This window comes from Pichia kudriavzevii, chromosome 1 (genome assembly GCF_003054445.1).
Source record: "Pichia kudriavzevii chromosome 1, complete sequence".
In the NCBI taxonomy this organism is placed as follows: Eukaryota; Fungi; Ascomycota; class Pichiomycetes; order Pichiales; family Pichiaceae; genus Pichia; species Pichia kudriavzevii.
In genome coordinates, this window is record NC_042506.1 from 1,492,645 (window position 1) to 1,517,417 (window position 24,773).

The 24,773-nt window shown below is 35.8% G+C and overlaps 3 protein-coding genes and 1 non-coding gene across 4 annotated transcripts, besides 1 other annotated feature; 3 read left to right on the forward strand and 1 right to left on the reverse strand.

The window, feature by feature from the left end:
• Positions 1 to 2,397: 2,397 nt before the first annotated feature.
• Positions 2,398 to 11,935: an inverted repeat (IRR2).
• A 5,513-nt stretch (positions 11,936 to 17,448) lies between these two features.
• On the forward strand, positions 17,449 to 19,101 carry C5L36_0A06800 (uncharacterized protein; the record flags this gene model as incomplete). The annotated part of the gene is made up of 1 exon (XM_029463694.1): positions 17,449 to 19,101. The coding sequence occupies one exon, from the start codon at positions 17,449 to 17,451 to the stop codon at positions 19,099 to 19,101; it is 1,653 nt and encodes a 550-aa protein (XP_029319554.1).
• Positions 19,102 to 20,583: 1,482 nt separating this feature from the next.
• On the forward strand, positions 20,584 to 20,654 carry C5L36_0Atrna3G. The gene has a single exon. It is a non-coding gene; the product is annotated as a tRNA-Gly (tRNA).
• Positions 20,655 to 20,996: 342 nt separating this feature from the next.
• Positions 20,997 to 22,034, forward strand: C5L36_0A06820 (uncharacterized protein; the record flags this gene model as incomplete). The annotated part of the gene is made up of 1 exon (XM_029463695.1): positions 20,997 to 22,034. One exon carries the CDS (start codon positions 20,997 to 20,999, stop codon positions 22,032 to 22,034), a length of 1,038 nt encoding a protein of 345 aa, XP_029319555.1.
• A 67-nt stretch (positions 22,035 to 22,101) lies between these two features.
• C5L36_0A06830 (uncharacterized protein) lies at positions 22,102 to 24,411 on the reverse strand (the record flags this gene model as incomplete). Its single annotated transcript, XM_029463696.1, has 1 exon — positions 22,102 to 24,411. The coding sequence occupies one exon, from the start codon at positions 24,409 to 24,411 to the stop codon at positions 22,102 to 22,104; it is 2,310 nt and encodes a 769-aa protein (XP_029319556.1).
• Between the last annotated feature and the right edge of the window lie 362 nt (positions 24,412 to 24,773).

Here is a 24,773-nt window from a genome sequence, read left to right on the forward strand (position 1 = left end):
GTGTTGAAAGCCACTAAATAAGTGATAAAAAAAATCAAAAGACCTACTAGTATACAGAGTTAATTCTACATTTGCTACCCTAATTATAAAAAGAAACTATCGAGGTATTTCTGTATTTCTTCTGAACAATTGGGGTTTTAAGTCTACCTACTTCTAAACCTTGATCATAGATACAATAGGTGCACAACACATACACGGTGTGTGGTATATTATGAGCAGCCAATTCACCATTTTGAAAAGCTAAAACTCTGTACCATAACTTTCAGTGGGATCCGTATTATCAAAACTATATTTAATAATCCTATGTGCTAACTAAAGCCTGGAAGCTGTATATATATAGTTTAGTTTTAATTCATAAAGTTTTTTCATTGGACTGCCGGAATGTCATGGGCCTTTAAAACATTCACTGCTTAACTGGTGTAGATTCTTTGTTACACTGTGCATTGTTACTCGTCTTTCGTGTGAATTTCCCATCTCTATTCTAATACCTGTATTTTTCTGTTTAGATTTTGGACATTGAGTTACACTACTCGCTTATATTTGTTGTAGCTAGTTTGAACTGAATCCTGGAAGTTTATTATCTTTTTGTGTTCTCACACCACTTGCCAAGAGACTTGAGCCTGAAAAAAAAGAATGAGTTGAAAAAAATGTAGGTTTTACACAATTTTAATCATTTTTCTTAAGTATGAATATCAGCTGTCTTGTAAGATGTTTTCCATCAATAAGCTGAACTCACTTTATAGAGCACTGAATTTCATTTTTGTATAACAATTGGTTATTTCCTTTCAGTCTGGCACTCGCTTTTATTCATTTTCCTAATAAATAGCTAATTCTGTTTCGATCAGGACTTCTAACTGTAGTGTGTACGACATCTAATTCTAGAAAGGGTATTCTCACTTCCTAGTTAAGATGTGTATCATATTCTTTTATAAAACTAAAAGCACCTAGCCTATTGAGTTTATAATACTGAAAGTCTACTGAACTAGTCATCTTTGTACATTTCTTTAGACTTAGATCCAATCTTGTTGCTTTAGTTTATTTTCTATATAGTTATTTGAATTAATCACAAGTATCTAACAAAAGGTCCATACTTACCGATTTGTGTAGTAGGATTTTTCTTCTATTTCTTTGTAGGTAGTAGTGTTTCTAGGGGAAACCTTTCAAATTGGCCCTTCTGAGTCTATTCTAGTTTGAAAAAAGCAAAGTTCTCACTAAATAACACATATTAATAATAGTCTTTGCTACGGAACTAATTATTTCTTGATCTAAACTATTTTTGCTCCTGAATAGAAGGACCTAGTTAATTTTTATATTAGGGCAGAAGAAATCAAAGAAAGAAGTTGAATAAAGAATAGGTATATTTGTACTAAAGTTTGCTAAAAGCGATTTAGGTGGAGCTTCTTTTTATTTAAAAACCCCAATAATCTTAATAACAATAAAGGTCTTCCTGTAAACTTTTGAAAAATGTACCGGAGTATTTAAGTTAAGTCCAAACCACGAGAATAGGTCAAAAGCTGCTACTTAGTTTATATTTCATTGCCTTTTCAGTATCTCGAGACTTCTCCGCTGTCAATAATAAACAGTTGTCTAGCTATTTTGTTTAGGTTGGGTAAAAACCTACGGAAAGACAATAGGAGCTTAGACTATCTATTGATAGATCAATTATTTGTTTTAAGAACTATAGAATTAAAAACAAGGCAGTAGTTGTAGATTTTAAAGATTATTTAGAGTAGATAGTAAAGGCTGTACTGAATATCAATGAGGATTTGCAGAACCAACAAGTGGCCTGCATCAAGCTATTTAAGTGATTCTATTGGTATTTTACTAGAAAAGGAAAGCTAATCATTTTTCCAATGACGGTTCATATAATCCAAGTTTTAAATGGTTTGCATCATCATAATAGGGGTATCTAAAAGGCATAAATCGACGAAAGTGATAAAAATTACTTATTAAACGACGTATTTACATCCACGTTTTTGCTGGAAGTACTGAATCTGCCTACTGCTAGTTTGGGGAAGACAATAATACACAAAATAAAGACGATGATGAAGATTCCAGTTTTTTTCAAAGATAAAAAAATAGATATATATGTATAATTGTATGAATAGTTTTAATAATAACTTATGTTGCTATTTTGATAGCAATTCATTTTACTATTGAAAAGGTTACCCAGGCAAATAATATGTTTAGCACATCAGATTCTGTACTAATAATAATATAGAGTTATGTTATAACGTCAGGCAATACTTATGTGTATAGCGAAATAGTAAATGGCAGATTGTAAACCGTATGTTTTTACTACTCAGACTCATACGATATGTCTAGAAGCCCAACCAATGAATTAGAGGACTGTTTGATATCAACATCCAGTCACTTTGAGTGTAATAAAACTATTTATATAGTTTGCTTCGAATGAAACCATCGCCAGTTACACAACTTTAAGTGAGCACTATTTCTGAAAGTGACATCACATCTTAGTACCTAATCTTACCCTCTAGGTAATTGTAAAAATTACCCTCAGCACTGTTTCGACATAGCACTCTTTAGTGAAAATTTGCAACGAGATCTAAACATGAAAATCCGAGAAATTGCCGGATATTCATAAGGTGCAAACTTTTCTTGCTGGTCGATAGATCACTTCGTAATGTTCCATTTGCACCTATTGATTGATTTTTCGTTGACGTCAACTTCTTATATATGAGCCCTTATAGAAATGATTTTATGGATGCACGATTTTCCTTAAGCTATAGCCTTCCTGTTTAAAACAGCCGGCGTTTACTATCCTATAACAAGAGGCTTACATGACTCCACATGAAATATAAACTAAGCGAACCACGAATTCGACTTTGCCGCAAAACGTTTTCTGAAACATACTGTTTAAATAAGTTCAGGAAAAGGCATAACAGTCATACATAATTGTCTGTATAGAGTTTTGACATTTATTATAACTCTCTAAGAAAATGTTTGGTAGATTAGACTGTGGAGAGAAAGAAAAAAGAAGAGTGTCTATGAAAACTATAGCTTGACAAATATTTTGATAAAGTTTAGAAAGAAGCACATGTTTTTTTCTGATTTATTCCTACAGAATGGATCAATGAAACCTTTTGGGTGTTTTTTTTAGAAATTATCAAGATTAAATTATTGCATTACAAAAATTGTATGTTTTTGATTTGAGTTTCGTGCGGCAAAAGATCGGAAATGGAAGCTATCCAATATTACAAATAATATTGTCGTAGAAATGTTTTCTTTAGGGATATCAAAAGTTTGTTAGACGGCTATTACTCTTCTGTTTTCAACCCGTACATATTTTCAACTGGGAAAATGCAGGATCTTAGAGAGTTCTAGTTTTACAAAGTACTGTATTTATGGAAGATTCATCCAATACACACAGTAAAATTAAGTTTGAAAATTTGAGTAGTAAAGACGTACTTCCAGATTATTACGTTCTTTTTGGACATATAATTAAATACTTGGTCTCGAAATTCAGATTCTCCAGTAGAAAAGTCCAACAAAAAATTATAAAGGACGTACGTTTCCAGTCGGACCAAACTAGCTGAAAAGCCAATAGTTTCACGATGTAGCTGAATTTTAAGTAGCTGTTTGAAAAAGCTACTTGTTTTTATGTACAAAAAGGTTGTATGTGTTAGTTGAATAGTGTTTCTTTTTTTTTTTGCAATTTCAAGATCAGCGACTTTAAATATTGGTCATTGTGACATGAAAAAAAAAAACAGTTACCTTTGAGAACTAAATGACTCTTTTCTTGCTAGACCTTATCGATCTATCTTTTAGCTCATCACAAATATTAGGCGAAAAAGAATACACTAATCTAAGAAAGCTATTTATATATTATTTTTTTGATGGAAAAAAAAACTCCAATGTGTGGGATAATGTTGAAATTAGCGTTATGTTTATTAAGCATGGTGAGTCAGCCCTGATAGAGGGACCATTGAACTGAGAGTACAAACAAGTTGGTGATTAGAATCTATTATTTAAGCATCCTTTAGACAGTGCTGTTTTAACGGGGGTCTCATATATTTAAATCATGTACTATAAGAGGAATAGTCACACACGGATTTCTTTTGATGAAAATGCTCAAGGACGGGTAGGTAACGAACAAATAAATGAAAAGAAAAAAACTGGAACATAAGGGACAGCAATCACATAGTCCAAAGCTGAATCCAGAAAAGGCTGCAGAGACTCCGTCATTTGATGCAAAGCATAAGGGTAAACGGTTAGACGTTGCTGAAGTTAGTAGAAACGTATACTAAGAAAATCCAACACATGGAATTCAAGCAGCTGCTAAGGGTAGAGTCATGTGAGTGAATAACAGCTTAATTTAGTAGAATGCAACAAAAGGATTTATGTATTACATTGCTAATGATTGTTCCACAATAACAGGCAAAATGCTTTTGATAATTAAGAGGCTAGTCCTCTGCAAACAACCAGAACTCTTCTGAATTATCAGAGCATTGTTGTGTTATTGGCCCAAATAGCTATTTGCAAGATTGTTAGGCCGACCTTTAAGAGCAAAAGTTTTTTTTTTTCTATAAGAGTTTAATGTATTTTGCGTATGTATAAGGGCGTGCAACTTACCATTTGCTCTGAGAGCAAAAAAACAATAATTTATAAGGTTTACTTATTGTTTATACTAAGTTTTTTGTTGAAATCTAGCTAACTTCCCAGCTAACGTTGTCGATTATGATCTAGTTTAGTTTATGTAAGTCAATGTACTAGGGTCTTTTTCAGGTCAATGTTGAATTTCTCAACATAAACATAACACTACGTTTCTTCTTTAACTCTCAACAATTCTAAGTCCCCTAATGGCAAGAAAAACTTGACCTTACATAACCTTAAGCTGCTTACAGAACAACCCTAAAATGATGCTCCAAGTGGTAAAAAAAGTAGCTTTTACACGGTAAACATTCGGGCAACGAGATTTAGGCTAACTTTAGGATAAACATAATAGATTCTCTTCTCATCTTAACCAAATAACAAACACTCCTGCACGAACAAAATTCAAGCAAACGCGTTATCTGTACTTGTAGAGCTTATATAACAGCATATAACATGAGAATAGTTGCAGAATTTTATAGTTCTATACGGTTCATCAAATCCTAAATACCCTACTCTCCCTGAGCATAAAGCATGGTCACATGATATATTGCAGATGAATGAGACATGCTGATGCATCTTAAAAGCTCCAGAGGTGATTTCCAAAGTTCAAGAATCCTTAGAATGTTGTACTATAAACCGCCATATAGTTATAGAAAAAGTATATTTAAGCAATGCTGCTTAACAATGACTAATATTAACCATAGCAACCAAATTATGGCAGGGAACAACCCAACATTATAGACGTAAATAACACATTTCTTTCTATACCCAATAAACACACTGTCCAATTTCCATTGATCTGGAACTATAGACTTTGGCTCCAACAATATAATTTCAAATAAATCTCTGCTTCTAATACCAGTAACTCTTTTCTTTTGAGTGTTTTGACTTTTCAATGGATGGATGCTGGTGGCCGTCTTTGGTCTCAACAACTGCTCGTACCCAATATCTTTTACTTCGTTTTTAAGCACATCTATAATCCCGTGTTCTATATAGTATAGTGTCAGTTGTCTGAGATAAATATCCGTCTTTTTTAATTGGTCTGATCAAGCTCAGCCTTTCCAGTGGTTTCTTCCATCTCTTCCATCTCTTGAATTTAAGTAATTTAAAGTAAGGTTTTTACATTAAAGACTGGTTCGATATCAGCCCCTAACGATATAGGTAACATACTGTCAAAGCTTAGATTAATAGTCTTTTCTTTTCCATCTCGCCTCATACAAGATATAATAGATACTGTCAAATATATCCTCATCATTGGCAAGTAAAACATTATCAAATATGTAGTGTATGATGGAGAGACAAAACTGTTTGCTGCGGTTTACACTTAATATTATTTCTTTCTCACCCAATCCTTGTCAATATGTCAACACCCACACAACCAAGATCTTTTTCAGGGTTGATAGTTTTTTGCCGTAAAATCGTGGCATGTTGACACGTTGAATGCAGCATCAATTCCAAAAACACATTGGTTTGATAGCCACACCAGAGATTAGTTGGATGCTACTCAAACCTGGCTTTTAATCAAATTGTACAACTCCATTCACAATATCAGGAATCAACATAAACTCGATGTTTTTTCTTTCCTAATACAAACTCCACCTTTATTTTCAGATAGATAAGGCAGAACTGTTGTATCCCTTTCACCAGAGAGGTGCTGTTTGTCATCACCTGGTGTCGAGCATTAAATGATACATGTGTCTTCATGATAAAGTTCTAATTAGTACTGTTTTTATTTCAGAATTCTTGGTTTTAAAGCCTACAAGCCCGTCAAATGTTTGCTGCGACATCTTGTGTTTGAGTTGACAATTTAAGCATAATTGGATATTTCCTCATCTTTTGGTGTGATTTCCATTCCGGATTTTATGCGTGGTCAGACTGGATCACTTCACATCGATGAAGGAAATCAGACAATTCTAGCTTTAACGCGAAAACCATTTTTTAGCTTATCATATGAAAACCTTTCAGAACCAATCGAGTTTGAGATCGTGTTTATACTTTTCCAGGAGGTGACCCGTGGTGACTACTCGGCACATGACATGCGCAAGCCATATCTCCAGAAAATCCACTCCCTAAGCTGTCTAAAGCACCTTGAAACATAACTACGTTTACTTTTAGAAACAGGCTAATCTCCAAAACAAAGTCATATTGAACAAAACTGAGAAGAGATGTAGCTAAAGATTCCTACAGATGATGTTAAATCACTACAGTTCTTTTTGCTTTTTTTTTTTGAGAACTAAGGAATAGTTTACATAAGGAGCACATCCAAGGAAGCTCCAAAACTCCCTATGATGAATCGTTTCTGAAGGCCCAGCTTTTAAAAGGCAGTTTAAGTCTAGAAAGATCCCAATGGTTTATGTTCCCTAGTAAACATCATTTCATTCATACTGAAAACTTTTATGAGGTAACGATTGTACACTTTGAAACCAAAGGGAACCACAGTGATTGCCAGATACTTAAGACTGCTGAGAAAAGCGATTTCTCTAGCGAAAAACCTTTCCAATCCTATTTTTTCACTTCATTAATGAATTAGAGCAAATGGGTTTAATTGAGCAAAAGTTCATGTTCTTGTTCATGTTCTTGTTCGAACCTTGTTGTCCTAGGAAGTTTTCTATAAAGCGGATAAAGAAGAAGTCAAACATAAAGATTCAATTGAACAACCACAACTTGGAATTCCAAGAAGTCCTTGTTTCTTTGTCTGAGTAATGCGCGTTCATTATAAGTGTATATAAGATTATTGAAATATTGATTTTCATAGAGATGGCCAGGGTGCAACTTATCATGAAAAACTACCTTCTCAAGTCAACCAGCAAAGGCTAGCGGAAAGAGTCCAATTGCTAGGTTTGTAACTTGGTTCGTTATTCATCCGACAAAGGTTATATACATTTGATAAGAAACACTTAATATTATTAAATAATAGCAACATAAAACGAAATGTCAACTTGTACAACTCGATGCCAAAATAGCTATTGTTATTACAAAGGACCTACAGCATATAATGTATATCCAAAAGTCGTGGATTAACAAGGAAAAGCTCAAAACGAGTTTTTCTGTTACTGAACTGTTTAATTAAAAAACTATCAGACCAAAAGAAGCTTTTCACTTTTCTTACATTCTTAGAGGAGCTCTCTGATGCTTATAGCATAGAAACTAATTTAGAGACGAGTGGGGCTTTCTAAAGAGGAGCTTAAACAGTCGACTTTAGTTGACTGAGTGCTGTTACAGTGATTTTTGGTTCACTTAATATTCAGTAGATGTAGGTATTATCTCTATCTGAATTCCCAAGCTTGTAAAGAAAAGGAGTGCGAATTGAACTTCTCATAAACAAAAGGTTCACAACTCAACTTTTGTTTGTCTCGACAATCCACAGTCTTCCTATACTAGAATTGCCCTATTCCTTGGAAATCCTCTCTTGCTTTGATCTATTAATTCCACTTTAGATATCCATCGTGATGTTATCAGTTGAACCGTTTTTGAAAGAGCCTATATAAAAGAACATATGAAGGACAATGGAAATCAAAATCACCTGGTACAGTTACAGGAATATCAGTTGTACACTGAGCTAAATAGACATGCGGGATCGCTTTTAAACAAAAACAAATATAAACTTTACTATCAAAATTTAGAAATAGCTAAATCCTGAATTTGATAAATCAGCTAACTAGGCCTGAATGGCATCTTTGAAACTGATAAAGAGGGCTGTGGTTTTATTGGTTACTGTTTTAATTATCTTTCTCGACATAAAGTACAGATTATGCCTTGGTCGGAACTTGGAAGGTTTTAAATGGAGCTAAAATTTTATTAGATTATATAGTGCTGGTTATGGTGGTAAAAAACGGGCCAAAGAAAATAAACTAATTAGAGGCCATAAAGGTAGTTGATCACAATATTGCTACAAGTCTACCTTCAGTAGAAAAAACAAAACTGTAGTTCAAGCTAAGAAACGAATGGCAAAATGAGAATATTAGGTTCTTAGTCTTAGAGGATATCAACCATAAAATGATATTAGGTTTCCCATTTGTTAAAGATCATGGAAATAAAGTTGACTGGGAAAATATCGAAAAGGAAACGGAAACTCCTGAAATCCCAGATATCAAAAAGAAATAAAATTAAATAACGGAAATGACTTAGAAGAAACAAAAGAAAATGAACTTATAGCTATTAAATCTATGCGTGCAGTCAGAAGAAATTTAAAGAATGTTGATAATTATCCATTATTAGTGTTTGTGCAGTCAGTTGAAGAAAAAGAAAATAATAATGTTTTAGAAGAACCTTACGGTGGTGTTGTTGGAATTAGAAATAAAATTCATGAAAAATTTAGAGATGTGGTGACCAATGACCAACCCACCAGTTTACCTCCCCAAAGGGATTTGACTCACAGAATTATACTCATTGAACCTACCAAGAGTACATACAGACGCCAGTACAAATCAAGCTATTCAGAGAAACAAGAACTGAATAAACAGGTTGATGAACTGTTGAAACTAGCCTTTATCAAGTCTGCCCCTAGTTCTTTCAATAGTTTTTTGTTACTTGTTCCAGAAGAAAGATGGTAGTATGAAAATGTGTGTTGACTATGGGTTACTGAATAACAATACGGTAAAAGACAAGTTCCCAATACCACGAATCGACAAATTAATCACATTTTTTGGAGGAGCTTCAGTATTTTCCAAGTTGGATTTGATGTCAGGTTACTTTCAGGTCAGAATCGCAGAAGATGATATTGAAAAAATAGCATTTTCCACAGATTACGGTCACTACGAGTGGGTTGTGATGCCTTACGGTTTAACCAACGCCCCTAGTACTTTTCAAAGAATGATGAATAGGATTCTAGCACCTTATTTGAACCAATTTGTTCAGGTGTACCTGGATGATATTATAATTTACTCAAAGACTGTCGAAGAACACTACAGTTACATTAGAAAAATATTGGAATTGCTCAGGAGAAATAAGCTGATTGCGAAGAAAAGAAATGCTCATTTTACTTCAAAACCTTAGGTTTCTTAGGACATCTCATTTCAAGCAGAGGTATCCAGACTGACCCTGCTAAGATAGACAAAATCAAGAGTTGGCCAATTCCGAAAAATGCCAAAGATGCTCAATCATTCCTAGGATTAGCTGATTACGATTTCAAAATTCAATACTTGAGGTCCTACTAATTCAGTAGCAGACGCTTTGTCTAGGTACCCAGACGAGGAAAATGAAGTTAGTATCAACACAATAAAATAGGTGTTAACACCAAACCATGAAGTGATAGAACGGATTATCCAGTCATACGAAGAAGACAACGAAATTAAGGAGATATACGACATTTTAAAAGAAAATTTGTCGATCCCGAAGTCAATCCATAACTACACTAAACATTATTCAATTGAGGATAATTTATTATATTTCTTGGTGGTTAAAGGAGAAAATGATCGAAGAATAGTAGTCTCCCCTAAGTCTAAGTTGGTTCAGGAAATTATTGGTAACGCTCATGACGGTAACTCTGCTGGTCATTTCGGGTATTTCAAAACATACATGAGACTTCACCCTATGTTTTACTGGTCAAATATGCTAAAAAGCGTGAAGGGATATTGTCAAAGATGTACGGTTTGCCAGAAAACCAAACCCGAGACAACTGGTCAAAGAGGATTATTTTCCCCTCTTCCGATTCCTGAAGGAAGATGGACAGACATCAGTTTGGATTTCGTCACAGGTGTCCCCAGATGCAAAAATGGACACGATATGATTTTGGTAGTGGTGGATAGATTCACGAAGATGGCACATTTCATCCCCACTAGGAAAACTGCAACCGCAGAGCAATGTGCGAAATTGATGGTAGAAAATTGTTTTAAATTACATGGGATTCCAAAAAGAATGGTTTCAGATAATGACATAGAATTCTTGGTACATCATCACTCTTCTCAACCACTAATCACCCTCAAACAGATGGCCAGAGTGGAAGAAAAAATAGAATCTTAAACCAATTACTAAGGAATTATGCGAGTAACGATCTCTACAGTTGAGACAAATGGTTGTCAATGGCCGAATTTGCCTACAACAGTTCCCATCAAGTCTCGATAAGTTCATCACCATTTGAAGTTTGCTATGGTTACTTACCAGACTCGCCAATGTTTATTTCTAGCAGTCGTGTTTCAAGTAGAAGGTACAGCAATAAAGCTGAAGAATTCGCATTAGAAATGAAAGTCATCATGGAAAATGTGAAAGAAAACATGATTGAAGCGCAAAGAAGCCAGGAAATACAGCATAATAAGTCGAGAGTGTACGAGACATTTGAAGTTGGAGATTGGATACTATTGCACAAAGATGCATACGGTAGTGATAGATTGTATTACAAAATACAACCGGTATACTACGGACCCTACAAGGTTGTCAAGAAGATATCAGACAACGCCTACGAAGTTGATTTACCGAAAACGAATAAAAAGGATAGAGTAATCAATGTCAGATGGCTTAGAAGATCCTTACAAGCGGATAAACAGTTTCCCAAGGTACCCCCAAGAATGATAGCTGAAGCAAGAAGTAGACTGACCGAGATTATCGGTATAGCTGGTATCGATGAAACAAACGATACATTGGATGTCTACTAGAAAGATTGTGACCCTTGTCATAGTTCAAGCATCCCATTTTCATTATTTTTAGAGATCCCAGAAGACTTACAGAAAACATTATGGGATAATGCAAGAGCAATTGATAAAGATAATAAACTTCGGGATGAAGTTTCTAAAGCGACGGGGTAGTATAAGAGATCAGATAAAGGACCATCTCCCTATTTCCTAATCGGGCAATTATATGGAAGGTTGAAAAAGATTGTAGAAGGTTAGACAGAAGTTCTAGGAGATAATTAAATCCCTCAAAATGCTATTTTTAGATTAAACAATTACTACATAAAGAGGGAACATTCTATAGCTGCCTCGGAGAAATAGTGTATAAAATATATAAGATACAAATAAGCAATAATCAGGTTCTAAAATACGCACCACCAGCAACATTTTCATAATGTGAAAGGGATTTTTCAGAATGTGTCCCGAAAAAGGAAGTGCAAGTAGATAGACAATAAAGCTCCTAATCGGGAGTGAAAGCAGCAAAAGGCGGAAGAGAGAGATCTATTTACTGCTTCTACTACAACTAAGTTCCACCACACCCATTGTCTACTCGTGTGATTATACACCTATGGCGTACTTACTAATACGTGTATCATAATTATCATTGTTACATACACTGTTTTTGCTATTGTTAAGGTTAGTGATTATTTTTAAAAAGATTCAGCTGTTAAAAGATCCCAAATAAGGAAATAATTTTGACACGTTACCCCAAGTCCCTCAAAAAACTTTTTAGCCCTAGCTGGCCAAGTGGTTTGCGCAGGGGGATAAGTTGGATTAGTAGGTGGTTCGGATTAGAACAAGGCATTTTCTTGACATTTTTTTTTATTATTCTGGCGATAAAATAGAGCAGAGGCGTAACATAAAAAAAAACCATTAGATGGTTTCATAAAGGGGATAGTGGGTATGTATTAAGTTTTCTCCCTATCATGCTATAACTTCAGCAAATTTATTTTGGGCTTAATAATAACACTGACCATAGAAATCTATGGTTTCCAGAATACAGAAAGCTTTTTGGTCTACATGTTAATATACTAAATATTAAAGAGCGTATCGATAAAATTTCACAATCAAGGAGACAAACTGCAAAAATGCCAAACCAAAATTTCAGTATAATTAGAAGATACGTTTAATATTACTGTAATCCTAAACCTATTATCTCAGATATTCATCTATTTACATGTTAAAACACAGACGATGGAGTTTGACTTATATGGTTAGGCGTATGTCCTTACATCCACACGAACGTCTCTTCTAAGATCAGCCTCTGAGGATCACACTTTTACTTCGAAACATCACTCTGTAGTTGCCAAGCTGATAATACTAACGAGAAGTATATTGTCAATTTTTGTAAGGAGAGGTCTACAACCAAAGTGTCTTACTAATTTTTGATTTGCATTTGTCATACAGTCAAAAGTTTAGATAGTTTTAGTAGAACTTTTCAGCAGTTCAGTACACACTTCAAAGGACTCAAAGGCGTTTTTTTTGGTGTACTGAACCCAACTAAGGATTAATTTTTACTATTTGTACGAATCAAGAGGCTAATCGATGTACCCATTATTCCATTGCTAATATGCGGTTAGTCATCATTTTTTGATAGTTGGTCAATGCCAGACAGAAACGAAAAGTTCTCTGATCTCCTGATCTCCTGTCTTGTTCTTTGCTTTCAGTTTTAGGATCGACGGTGGCACATTGGTTCAAAATAAAAATGCTAATCTTGTCATACAGGAGAAATACTCCAGGGAATTAATTTAATATACATGAAATTATGTATAACCACAATCTAATAACAAAATGAGAAATACCTCTTGCTATTGAGTTTTTTTTTTATTTTTTATTTTTAGTTTATACTTCTATCTTTTGCATAAAAAAGAAACGAAACTTTTATGAAGCTTTCAATAAGCAAGGTTCATTGAGTATTGTATCAATTTGGAATATAACAGAGCGTTAATGAATTTTAAGCTCGAAGCATACGTGAGTTATTTGCAGATAGCTTAGTGTTAAATAAAATTTGATGGCTGTAATGGAAGTAAATCTAAGCTAACTCTCGTTTAAGTTCCTAATATGCATCTCCTTTTTTTTGATGTAATATGTTACATAAAGATAAGACCGGTCATTTTAGGATATTTTTAAATGAAAAGTAAGGTATAATCCATATTTATTGGGATGGTTTGATCTGCACTGTATGTTTATTCCTGGTGACAAATTGAGCGGTCAATGTCTGTGTCGTTTTACAAGCTTTTAGTTGGTGCCTCTATTTGACATTACTTTTTCAATGTTTTCACATAACAAAGGATTCTCCAACCTGATTCCTTCATTTTCTTGTTTTCAATTTTATTTTTTGTGACCACTGCTGTTAAAAGAAGGTGTTCCTTATGTCCAGGCAGAGTGGTAGACGACAAACACTGAATATTTTATTACAGTTATTGCAGGACCTTCAAAGTTGGTACGTATTTTTGCTCATATGCTGAATCTACTTGGACATCACCGGAGATCAATTTTTTGCCGGTCTATCTTAAAATTCCATTAAAGAAAGCTTTTCCTTTTTTGAAGGCTTTTCTGACAAAAAATGGTTGCTTAAATCAGCCGACTACCAATTCTAAAACGTTATGCAAGCAATTGCCACCAAGGAAAGTCTATCAATATTCTATGATCAGTAATATTGTGTTATTTATCAAAGGGATACAGGTAATCAAAACTTTTAGCCAGGTTTTTATCAAGAATATTGCTTGAATCGAAAAGGCTCCTAACTTTTGTCATACTCATAGACATGCAATATGCGGTCTCAAGTACCTCTGTGTCTAGGTACAATTTTCTGTGCAGACATCAGAGCTTTTGTTTGCTCTGTTTGAAAGAAAAAAAAGATAGGAAAAATCCCTCAATTTCCTAACATTCAGGTTAGCATTTGGATATCTATGATGTTACCCCAACTATTTATATTTGTGAGAATAAGCTGTTTCAAGGAAACAAGTGAAATATTATGGAAGACACCGTAAAAATAAATGCAAAAATAGGTGTATTTGCAGGTACCGAAACTGAGTAGTCAAAACAACATCGTTGAGTGATTCACCAACGAGGATATTAAATAGAACATATAACGCTGGACTGAAAATGTCTTTTTGGAGGTTTTTTTCATATGCTACCGCTCTTACCACTTGATATGTTGCTATAACATTGAATCATTGCCTAACCAACATTTATTGAGTTTGCAAATGGCAGCCACAAGTCACGTGATTTGGTTATGTGCTTAGGTAGCTGTATTTTTTGAGACTTCTCAAAGAGGCCGTGCGGTTATCTACGGTTCAAAGAACATAGAGTATAGACACTTTGAGCCTGTTGCTTTTATAGAATTGGAGCATATGGCTCATTAGCAATTAAGTTAATCAACGAGTGAATGTGTACTAAGTATGGTTTTCTGAAATACTTACATAGTACATCGTCATACAGAAAGTACAATGCTTATGTTGTGACGAGCATGATGCATTTTAGACAGGTACATTTAGGACAAAGGCCATACAGTTAACTTAGAAATGAGAGTCACGGTTCTTTAAGAGTTATTTTACTTCCTTAGGGGAAGCTGTGCATTGAACTCACAAAGAGGTTGGTAACACGATTATTACTAGCGGTATTATATGGCCAGGTTTCTTGTACTGTTGAAAATAGGAAAAGCTGTATAGATTCTTTTGAGACACATTAAAGTTCCAACAAACTCCACAGAGGAATATTTACTGCAGCCAGATTTTTTTCGTAATATTCTTTTAACCTTTCTATTTAACCTACATTGACTAGGGCATATTTTACAGTTACATCTAGCATTTGTTCCAGTAAAATACATTCAAGACTGTGTTTCTTTATGTAAGCTCATACCAGTGCAGTTTATACGTGAGAATTTAACCAAGAGAGCTAGTTTCTAAAGTGGTACATTGAAGAAGCTGGCTAGTGTAGATGTATGGCCATGGCGCATGCGCCACATTGTCATGTGACATTTTGGCAGCATGCGCAGGTACTCTTTTTGGCAGAGCATTCGATAATATATTGACTAAGATGCCAACTAAGATAAAGGCAGACAGGCTTTAAAACTCAAGATTCGTAGGGTGGAACACACAGTAGAAATTTATGACAACACGAATGGGGGGTTAAGCTCCTGCTTCAGTTCTACGTGGAACATCCCCACTGTCTACCAGCGAATAGTTGTAGAATACATAGACTTGTCTCGTGATGTAAGATAAGGTCTAAGGACTCAATGATTGGCATCGAAGGAGAAACCTTAGCAGGAGCACAACACTCGATAACGGCCATGCTGAGTGGTTAGCTATAGCTAACCCATGGTTACATTTGTACGGGGTTTATTATTAGTTTTCCGACCTGTGCTTCAAAATGAAGAAGCCTCAAAGATTACCTGGTATGGGTACTTTTCTAAATTCTCTTCAATTCTAGTGGTGAGATTAGGAACATCAAGCTATGAGTGAGATTAGGAACATCAAGCTGTGAGTGAGATTAGACCATCGGCCATATAGGTAAGACGTCTATACAAGTCAGCCAACTATGGGTGTGAGCAGTTCTTCTATGCGAATCGTGCTATTTGTCCGCCTTATATCCGTGAAGTTTCCCCACTCTATAAACATGTGGACGCGGAAAAAATATTTTCCGTTTTCAGTGGCGTGAAGATTCCCAGATTTTTCATTCTGCTTCAAGAATCTTGCATTTTGCCGTTTTGGCAATTAGTCCTTCAAGGTTCTGTAGGATCACCACAGCGAACGTCGTTCTAGCTGACATTCTAACCGAGAATATTCTTATGCGCTGAAACAGAGAAAGGGTGTTATGTCGAACAAATGGTATTGGAAATAATGTGTTTGGCTTGATCCCTTCCCCCATTGGGTCGGGCAATTGAAGCACACGGTGTAACTTTCCGAGTTGCTGTATAGCTTAGCCACTCATATCTCTGGCAGCATCTAGCGGGTTTTGCACTAACTGGAACAGCATGTACGTCGAAACGTCAAGAGGGTGCTGGGTTTTCAAGAGAGGGGGGGCGGGGGCTTTGGCTGGAAAACAATAGAAACAACCCTACAAGACTCTGTAGGTGAGGCCACAAGTGAAACAAATGACCATATCTGGAAAGCTTAAAACGTTTGCTTTTTCTTTGGACTCTAGGACACTTAACAATCTATCCCGCATTATTTCAAGACCTGGACAAATGATGGGAGTACATAGTTATGCTTCTAGAGTTTTGTAGCATGTCAACACCAAACTAGTGCGCGGCAGAGTTCCACCCGGGTACGGAACTTCCTTTCCAATTTTCCGGGGTAGACCAATAAAACAGTAACTGCATTTAGGCTGATCACCACCGGGACATAGCATACGCCAACACGCAGACACACACAGACCACCTTGTTACTGTATATTACCTTGGTCTGTGTCGAAGATGCGCTGTTGCCACTGAACGTTGTGTTTCTCTCCACCACGAGAACAGAGGCGGCATAAACAACAAAAAAAAAACCGGGGTAAAAGGAACCACGGCTAACATGTAGCTGGCAATAAAAATTACCCTGCGGAAAAAAATGGAAATTTTTTAGTGGGGCCAGAAAACTGCCGAAAACTGACCGAATTGGGAGAAATTATCCCCCACCAAAATATGTTCTGAGCGGAAACCCCCGTGTTTTTATTATTTTCCAGTAGGAACGCCGTGTCTCCCCACAAGTTTGACAGCATGCTGTTTCTAATTGAACCTGTGTTTACTAATGGCTGCAGCAAGATAATGATGTATGTCCAACAAGAGATGTGCCTTTAATGGATGGCTGCTTGATGTCCATGAGGGCAATTTGTTTCCCTGGGTTCCCCCCGTCAGGAGGTTTACCACAAGGGCAAGACTCCAGAACTTGACCAATTGCAGGTACAATGCAATTTTTTTTTCCGCTCTCGCCGTTCAGACATGCTCCCATTTTTGCTGACTCGGACTAAGTATGTGTGAGGCCGCATTTTCCTGTTTTTCCAACATTGGGTGATTTTGTGTAGTCGAACACAAGGGTTTTTCCATTGCATATATTAATCCCATAGCTGGAAAGACGGGTATTTAAACTCCCTAGTTTCCACCCTGGATATCTCTCAACACACCTAAGTTCAATCTTTTTTTTTTCCAAATTTCCTCTTCAACCACAAACAAATATACACTCACATATTCTAATACTATTTGTTTAAAAACAAAAGAAAGTACAAAAAAAAATTCACACAAAAGATGTCTTCTGTTTCTTCTGTTGAGAAACCGAATGAGTCACATGATGATATAAACGCTCCTGTCAGCGACGATGGTGCATTACAGCAACAGCAACAGCAAGCTGACGACATTGTTCCAGCTGCTCCAAAAACTACATACCTATTTGCTGCCTTCACCTGTATTTTGATTGCCTTTGGTGGTTTTGTCTTTGGTTGGGATACCGGTACTATTTCTGGTTTTGTCAACATGCCTGATTTCGTTAATAGGTATGGTCAAATCAGCTCTGAAGGTCAAAAATATCTATCCAAGTCAAGAACTGGTTTAATGCTTTCTATCTTCAACATTGGTTGTGCCATCGGTGGTGTTACCCTAGGTAAAACCGGTGACATGTATGGTAGAAAGAAAGGTTTAATGATGACCATGATTGTTTATATTGTTGGTATTATTATTCAGATTGCAGCTGTTAAATCTTGGGTCCAATATTTTATTGGTAGAATCATTGCCGGTATTGCTGTTGGTTCTATTGGTGTCCTTGCTCCAATGTTTATTTCTGAAACTTCCCCAAAGGCTATTAGAGGTACCTTAGTTTCTTGTTATCAATTGATGATTACCGGTGGTATCTTTTTAGGCTACTGTACCACCTACGGTACCTACCATCACTATGGTGACTCAAGACAATGGAGAATCCCACTAGGTCTGTCTTTTGCTTGGGCATTATTCATGATTTTCGGTATGACCTTTACTCCAGAGTCTCCTAGATATTTAGTCGAGAATGATAGAATTGAGGAGGCAAAAGAATCTCTTGCTAAGGCTAACAAACAAGATGTCAATTCCGAATTTGTTATTCATGAAGTTAATATTTTGGCTGATGCTATTGAATTTGAAAAATCTGCAGGTAATGCAACATGGGGCGAATTGTTCACAGGTAAACCAAAGATTTTCTACAGACTATTAGTCGGTATTGTTTTACAGACCTTACAACAATTGACTGGTATTAACTATTTCTTCTATTATGGTACTACTATTTTCAAAGCAGTTGGTTTGGATGACTCTTTTGAAACCTCCATTGTTTTTGGTGTGATCAACTTTGCTTCTACTTTCCTTGCATTATGGGTTGTTGATAGATTTGGTAGAAGAATGACATTGATGGCTGGTTCTACTGGTATGCTTGTTACCTTGGTTATTTTTGCATCTATTGGTGTCAAGGACTTGTATGTACATGGTTACGGTTCTGAAGCAAGAAAACCAGTTGGTAATGCCATGATTTTCTTGGTTTGTTTGTTCATCTTCTTCTTTGCGCAAACATGGGGTGCCTGCGTCTATGTCGTTGTCTCTGAGACTTATCCATTGAGAATTAGAGCCAAGGGTATGGCCATTGCAAACTGTGCTAACTGGATCTGGGGTTTCTTAATTGGTTTCTTCACTCCGTTTATTACAGGTGCAATCCATTTTGCTTACGGTTATGTTTTCTTTGGTTGTGTTGTATTCTCCTTGGTCTTTGTCTTTGCGTTTGTTCCTGAAACCAAGGGTCTTTCACTAGAAGATGTTGATGAACTATATAGAAACTACACTCCAGGTTTAGCATTCATGAAAAAATTCTCCAATGCCGCTGCTGAAAAGGCTGCACTTGAACAGGAAGCTGAAGCTGAATTAGCAAATTCAAAGAACGCTTGAATCACTTTCTGTCAATTGTCTTAATTATTTTAATATGGTATTTTTATTTGAAATACTAAAGCACATTTTCCTTTCCACATTTAATTTCTTAATGAACTTTATTTCTTTATGATTTCTAGATCTATATTTCTATTTGTCAACTAACTAGATTAATTTTAACACTTACATTTCTTTTTTAAAACTATGAATCATAACATGCTTGATAGCTCTTATTTGTTTTTTTTTTACAGATCAAAAAACACCTTTTGTAGAAGTAATTGGTCTGGTTTGTATGTGACATTAATACTATTTTCTTTGGAAGGCCGTATACATGGAACTAAATATTTTACCTAACACATAAAATTTTATTTTTCCAACCAAAGAAAAGGCTGAAACGGATATTTTCTTCACGTTATCGAAAAATAAAAGCCTAGTTAAAATTGATAATGAATCCTGAAACGTAATCATAAATAGTTTAGAATACTAGCTAAATCGGTATCGCTTATTTTTGATTATATAACAACAAAATCCAATCCAATGAAGAGTTTTTTGTAAGCATGACGCTTGAATAATCTAAACTAAAATTACGTTTGTATTTTATAATTAATTTAAAGAACATTTTTTTAAAACACAAGAACAAACATGTGAACGTTGCAGATAGAGTAGTTTTAGCTTACTATTATGAAAACGTCTTTACTAGAAATAAAAACTAAATATGCTTATATTTTTGGGCAAGACAATTTTTTCTTGTTTTAGAGGAATCAAGTATACGTTTTCTAAACAGGGGCCGTCCTTAGTAATCTAAATAACAATTTAAAACTAGAAGAATTTCGACAACAATCTCTATTTTTGAGCATCCAGTCTCAAATGGTTCAGTTGTAGTTTTGCTTGTATACTGCTTGAAAATGTAAAAGCATTCTATACTCCTCTGTTTCTAAATAAAATTTTAAAAACGGTTTATTTAGTGAGCGATTTTCTCTTACGGTCTCACTCAAAAGAAAAGTATCTGTCTTCAAAGTGACCTTCTAAAGTTGTGAAGTTGTGAGGCTGATTTGGTATAGACAATAAATTGTTATCTATTCAGAGATAATAAAAATGTACATTGATGTTCATAGTAGTTGGGTTTTGAGGGCTCATGTACAATATTATGGGAAGCAAAAAACATTACTATTTGTTTAAAACATCTGAAATACAATATTATTACTAAGTGATGTGAATCAAAACAGTGGAGAAACATTCAAACACATTCTACATGTGAGAGATCAGACAAAGGACTATCTCTCTATTTCCTAATCGGGTAACCATGTAGAAGGATAAACAGAAGTTCTAGAAGATAATTAAATCTCTCAAAAGGCTATTTTAAAATTAAAGAATTACTATTTAAACAGAGGACATTCCATAGATGTTCTCAGAGAATTAACGTATAAAAAAAATATAAGATATAAACAAGCAATAATCAGATTCTAAAGGAGTACCACCAGGAACACTTTCACTACAAAAGATGCGCAAGTGGTTTAGTGGTAAAATTCAACGTTGCCATCGTTGAGCCCCTGGTTCGATTCCGGGCTTGCGCATAATTTTTTTAGATTCTTTACAAGAAATCAGGTTTCTGAAAACAGCAAACATATCTTGCTAGAGCTGCTTGTTTTTAGTGCACATACTTTAAGAATGGTCACATACACATAAATAGGTGCACAAAGAAAGAAAGAGACACTGTAAGAGAGTGTGTTCAGTTTTTAATTGCTTGATCATAGGTACAGTGTTGGAACTTTATGATGTACCACCGGTCATCTGAGATTCTGCGCGTGTAGTTTCGGCTTTTTTATGTTTACATGGAGGACAGTGAATCAGTTATGCTTCGTTTTTAGTGTATCCAATCAAAGATATTTGTAGATGTGCTACATCAGTGATATAAAATGGAGGAACCTTCCAATTCAGAGAATCTTATTAACGTGAAAAGTTCTTTAACAGATTCGCAGATGAAAAGTATGGCTACGCGTATATCTATCATCAATAGAAAGCTTGATGCCAAAGGTTATAGTGAAATTCAACCCTTCACGGAAAAAAAGTTCGAGAATGCCACTGATATATATGAGAGAGAATCGCAGCTAGTTGGAATTGTAGATCAGTTATTAAGGGAGAACGAGGTTTTAAGAGAGATAAATGAGGGTAGTGAAAGGCAGTCTAAAAACAACGCACGATTGGTAAACCGTTATGAAGAGCTCGCAGGAAAAAGTGAGTTTTTAGCGCTGAAGAACGAAAGGAAAGCAAAGGAACTGGAGATCGAAAACCTTAAGCTCCGATATACAATCAACGATTTGGAAGAGAGAAAAAAAGGTGTTGAGCTAAAAATTCGGGATATTCGCAATGGTTGGGAGGCTTATAAGAGCCAGGTTGATAGGGAGAAACGTAGGTCAGAATTTGAAAAAGAGGAGCTATTGGCAAGGATTAAAAGGCGAAGGTGCCTTCCAAATCAAAATACCATGCGTAATTTGAATGACAGCATGACTGAAAATAAGTTTACATCTACAGAGTTAGTAAAGAGATTACTGACAGAAAAGGAGAAACTGAAAACAAAAGTTTTAGAAATGTATGGGTTTATAAAAAACCTTTATCAGTGTCTCGAGGGGCTAAAGGCAAGCGATGGAGAATGTCCTATAGCTCAAACTTTCCTGGTAGGCAAGGAAAAGCTAGATGAATTGAACTATGATTACAATTCCAAAGCTTTGATCGAGTTAGACAAGAACTTTTTCCAAGTATTGCTGGAAATAAAACAGGAGCCATTTGGTAGTAACGATACATTCAGGTCGAAAACAGTAGGGGCACAAAAACAACGTGAAGTTGATTCCTTAAGAAAGCAATTAGCGGAGCTACAGGAAAACTATGACAAGGTCGTAAACACCATGGCCGAATGGAAGAAATGGAGAGAAAAGGAACGTCATATAGAGAAATAATGATGTGTCATCTGCCTAGTTTGTTATGTGATTTAGATCCGTTTTTATGTAGGATGAATTACAGAACCTATACAAATTCTGGTAAGGTAAAGAGCGTGTAGTAATCCACTAATCGGCCATTAAGGTTTCCTTCACCATTGATGGGCAATGCGGTTAAGGTTCTGAACGAATATTCATCACCGGTTCTTCTAAGGAACAGAAAGTCAAGCCAATTTGTCTTCAGACCAAAGTCAAGCTTATTTTGCTGACTGATATCCTTCTCATGGTTGACTAAATCAGTTGTCAAAACCATCACTTGCTCCAAACCCACCATTTTACAAAACTTAGACGACATTATTCTGGAAGCCAGTGTAATAGGAAGAGCAATAAATCTCGAAGCAAAAATACCGCTTGAAGTACCTCGGGATAAGGACGAAAGGCAGGCACATTGGGGAATTGCCAAGTTCTCATCACCACTATCAATAGCATTGTCATCAACGTGACCATTGAGACCTATAGTACTGGTATCTTGCTGTCTTTCTTGATCTTTAACTTTATTAAATTCATCTGCAGGGACAGAAGAAAATGAAGTTTCAGGAGTGCTGTGGTTATGGTTGTGAACTTTTGAGAACTCGTAAGCAGTCAAGCCTTTTGATATTTGGATAATTTGAAGGAAAAATAAAAGCGAAAGCCACATAAGTTGGAACGAACACCAAATCAATAAATTGAAAACAAATGGGGAATGATTGAAAGCTTGGCATAAAGAATTTGGCAAGTAGTTACAAGCAGATGCATAAGAACTTGTTTCAAAAAGACTCAAAAATTTCAGGGCCAAATTCAGCCAAACGGTGAGAGTTAGCTCAAGAAACAAAACAAAAAAAAAGAAAACTTTGTGATTCCTAATTCCTATATCGTTGTTAACCCACGGACAGTAGTGATCAAATCGAGCAACATTCAGCTTTTTATCCTTTGAATATTTGGAAAAAAGTGGTTTCCTAATGTTTGTGTAGATACAATAATTCAAAGAATCAAATTTTCGTTCTTTTAAAAGCTGGAATATAGTTTGTGAAATAGTGCCAGGATCTGTTTCCTGAGGAATGAATCCAGGATCCATGTTCATTGCCTTGAAAAAAGTCAACATCGTAAGGAATGCACCAAAAAAAAATACTATGTTTTCAAAAGGATTATTTGCATATGTGTTTGGCAGTACTTTAAACAGCCAGGTGACTATACACCAGTAAGCAGTAGCTGAAAAATAGCCTGCAAACAAAGGAGTTTTCAACAGTGATGGCTTTGAGAGTTCTAAAGAAGGAACCAGAACCAATTTAAGTGAGACCTGATGTACTATTAAAATGGTGATAAACTCTGCAACTTTCATAATCACAGAATGGTCCGATGTGAAGATGTCCAAAGTCAGAGGTAATATAAAGTATGGCATTATGAATATAAGGAAATGAGCCCATTCCTTGCCCAATACCTTTTTTTCGTTTTTCATACCTATGACAGGGTCTCTACCTGTTTCTTTTAAAACGGTGGCCCAGGTTGATGAGTTTTTCATATCTGCAGCTATATCCCAACATGTTTTCTCATTACCTGTTTTCAAAGTAATATCGCTTTTAGCATTAATTAAAGATGTAAGAACAGCTTTACTACCGTTGACCAACCCCCAGTGCAACGGCGTAAATCCCTCAGAGTCCTGAATGTCTACTTTTGCACCGGCCAAAAGTAAAACATCAACAGTTAGGAAGTCGCCCTGGTATGCTGCCCAATGTAAGGAGGTTCTGCCACTTGGATCTGTTATATCGATATCTTGAGGTTTATAGCTCAACGTCCACAATATATAGACAACCATCATAACGTTACTTGAGAATACGGCGGCCATGAGTATCCCTATCCCATTTTTATCTTTGATATGAACGTCTGCATTTGTTTCTCTGATAAGATAGTCTGCAATGTAAACCAAACCATATCTTACCGCCCAAAGTAGAGGTGTGGCACCCATGTCACCCGCCGGTATATCCGCATCTGCACCTATACTTACAAGGTACTTTAGAGCTTCTAACCTGTTGTTCAATGCCGCCCAGTGAACAAGTGTGATCCCGTTACTGTCTGTTATGTTTGCAGATATAGGTGATGTGTTTGATGGGTCCAAATAATGACGCAGTACTGTTATATTTCCATGCTGCGATGCAGATACAATCTCTTGAAGTATGGAAGAGTCGATGCTTGCGGATGTTTTCGGTTCAGGTATAGCATCGATTGAAGTAAATGATTGCAGACTATGTTGAGTAGATGGAGACGTTGGAGAGTCTGTGTTTGGATTTTCAGGATTTGGGTCCACAAGAGGCGCTTGATTGTCTGTCGAAAGAGACAATGGTTCAGGCGAGGTTTCAGCCATCGAGACCGACTAACTATTGACAATGAGGTGAACACAAAGAGACTGCTTTCACAATAAGGAGACAGACAATAAGGTTCAAATTAAACGACTAATTTGTGTTTGACAAATTAACAGATACTGGAAACAGATACCCTCATCCTTTGCCATTCACGTCTCTATAGAATTTACCTGTGTTTTCACTTTAGGTGCGGAACCATTCTGAAAAATTCCCAGCAAGTACTGTTGAAGAAAAGGACGAGGACACAGACACCAACAGAGACACACACAGTAACACAAACAAAGACACTACAGCCGGGAAACATACTACAATTTCCATGAAACACAACACAACACAACACAACACAACACAACACAATACAATA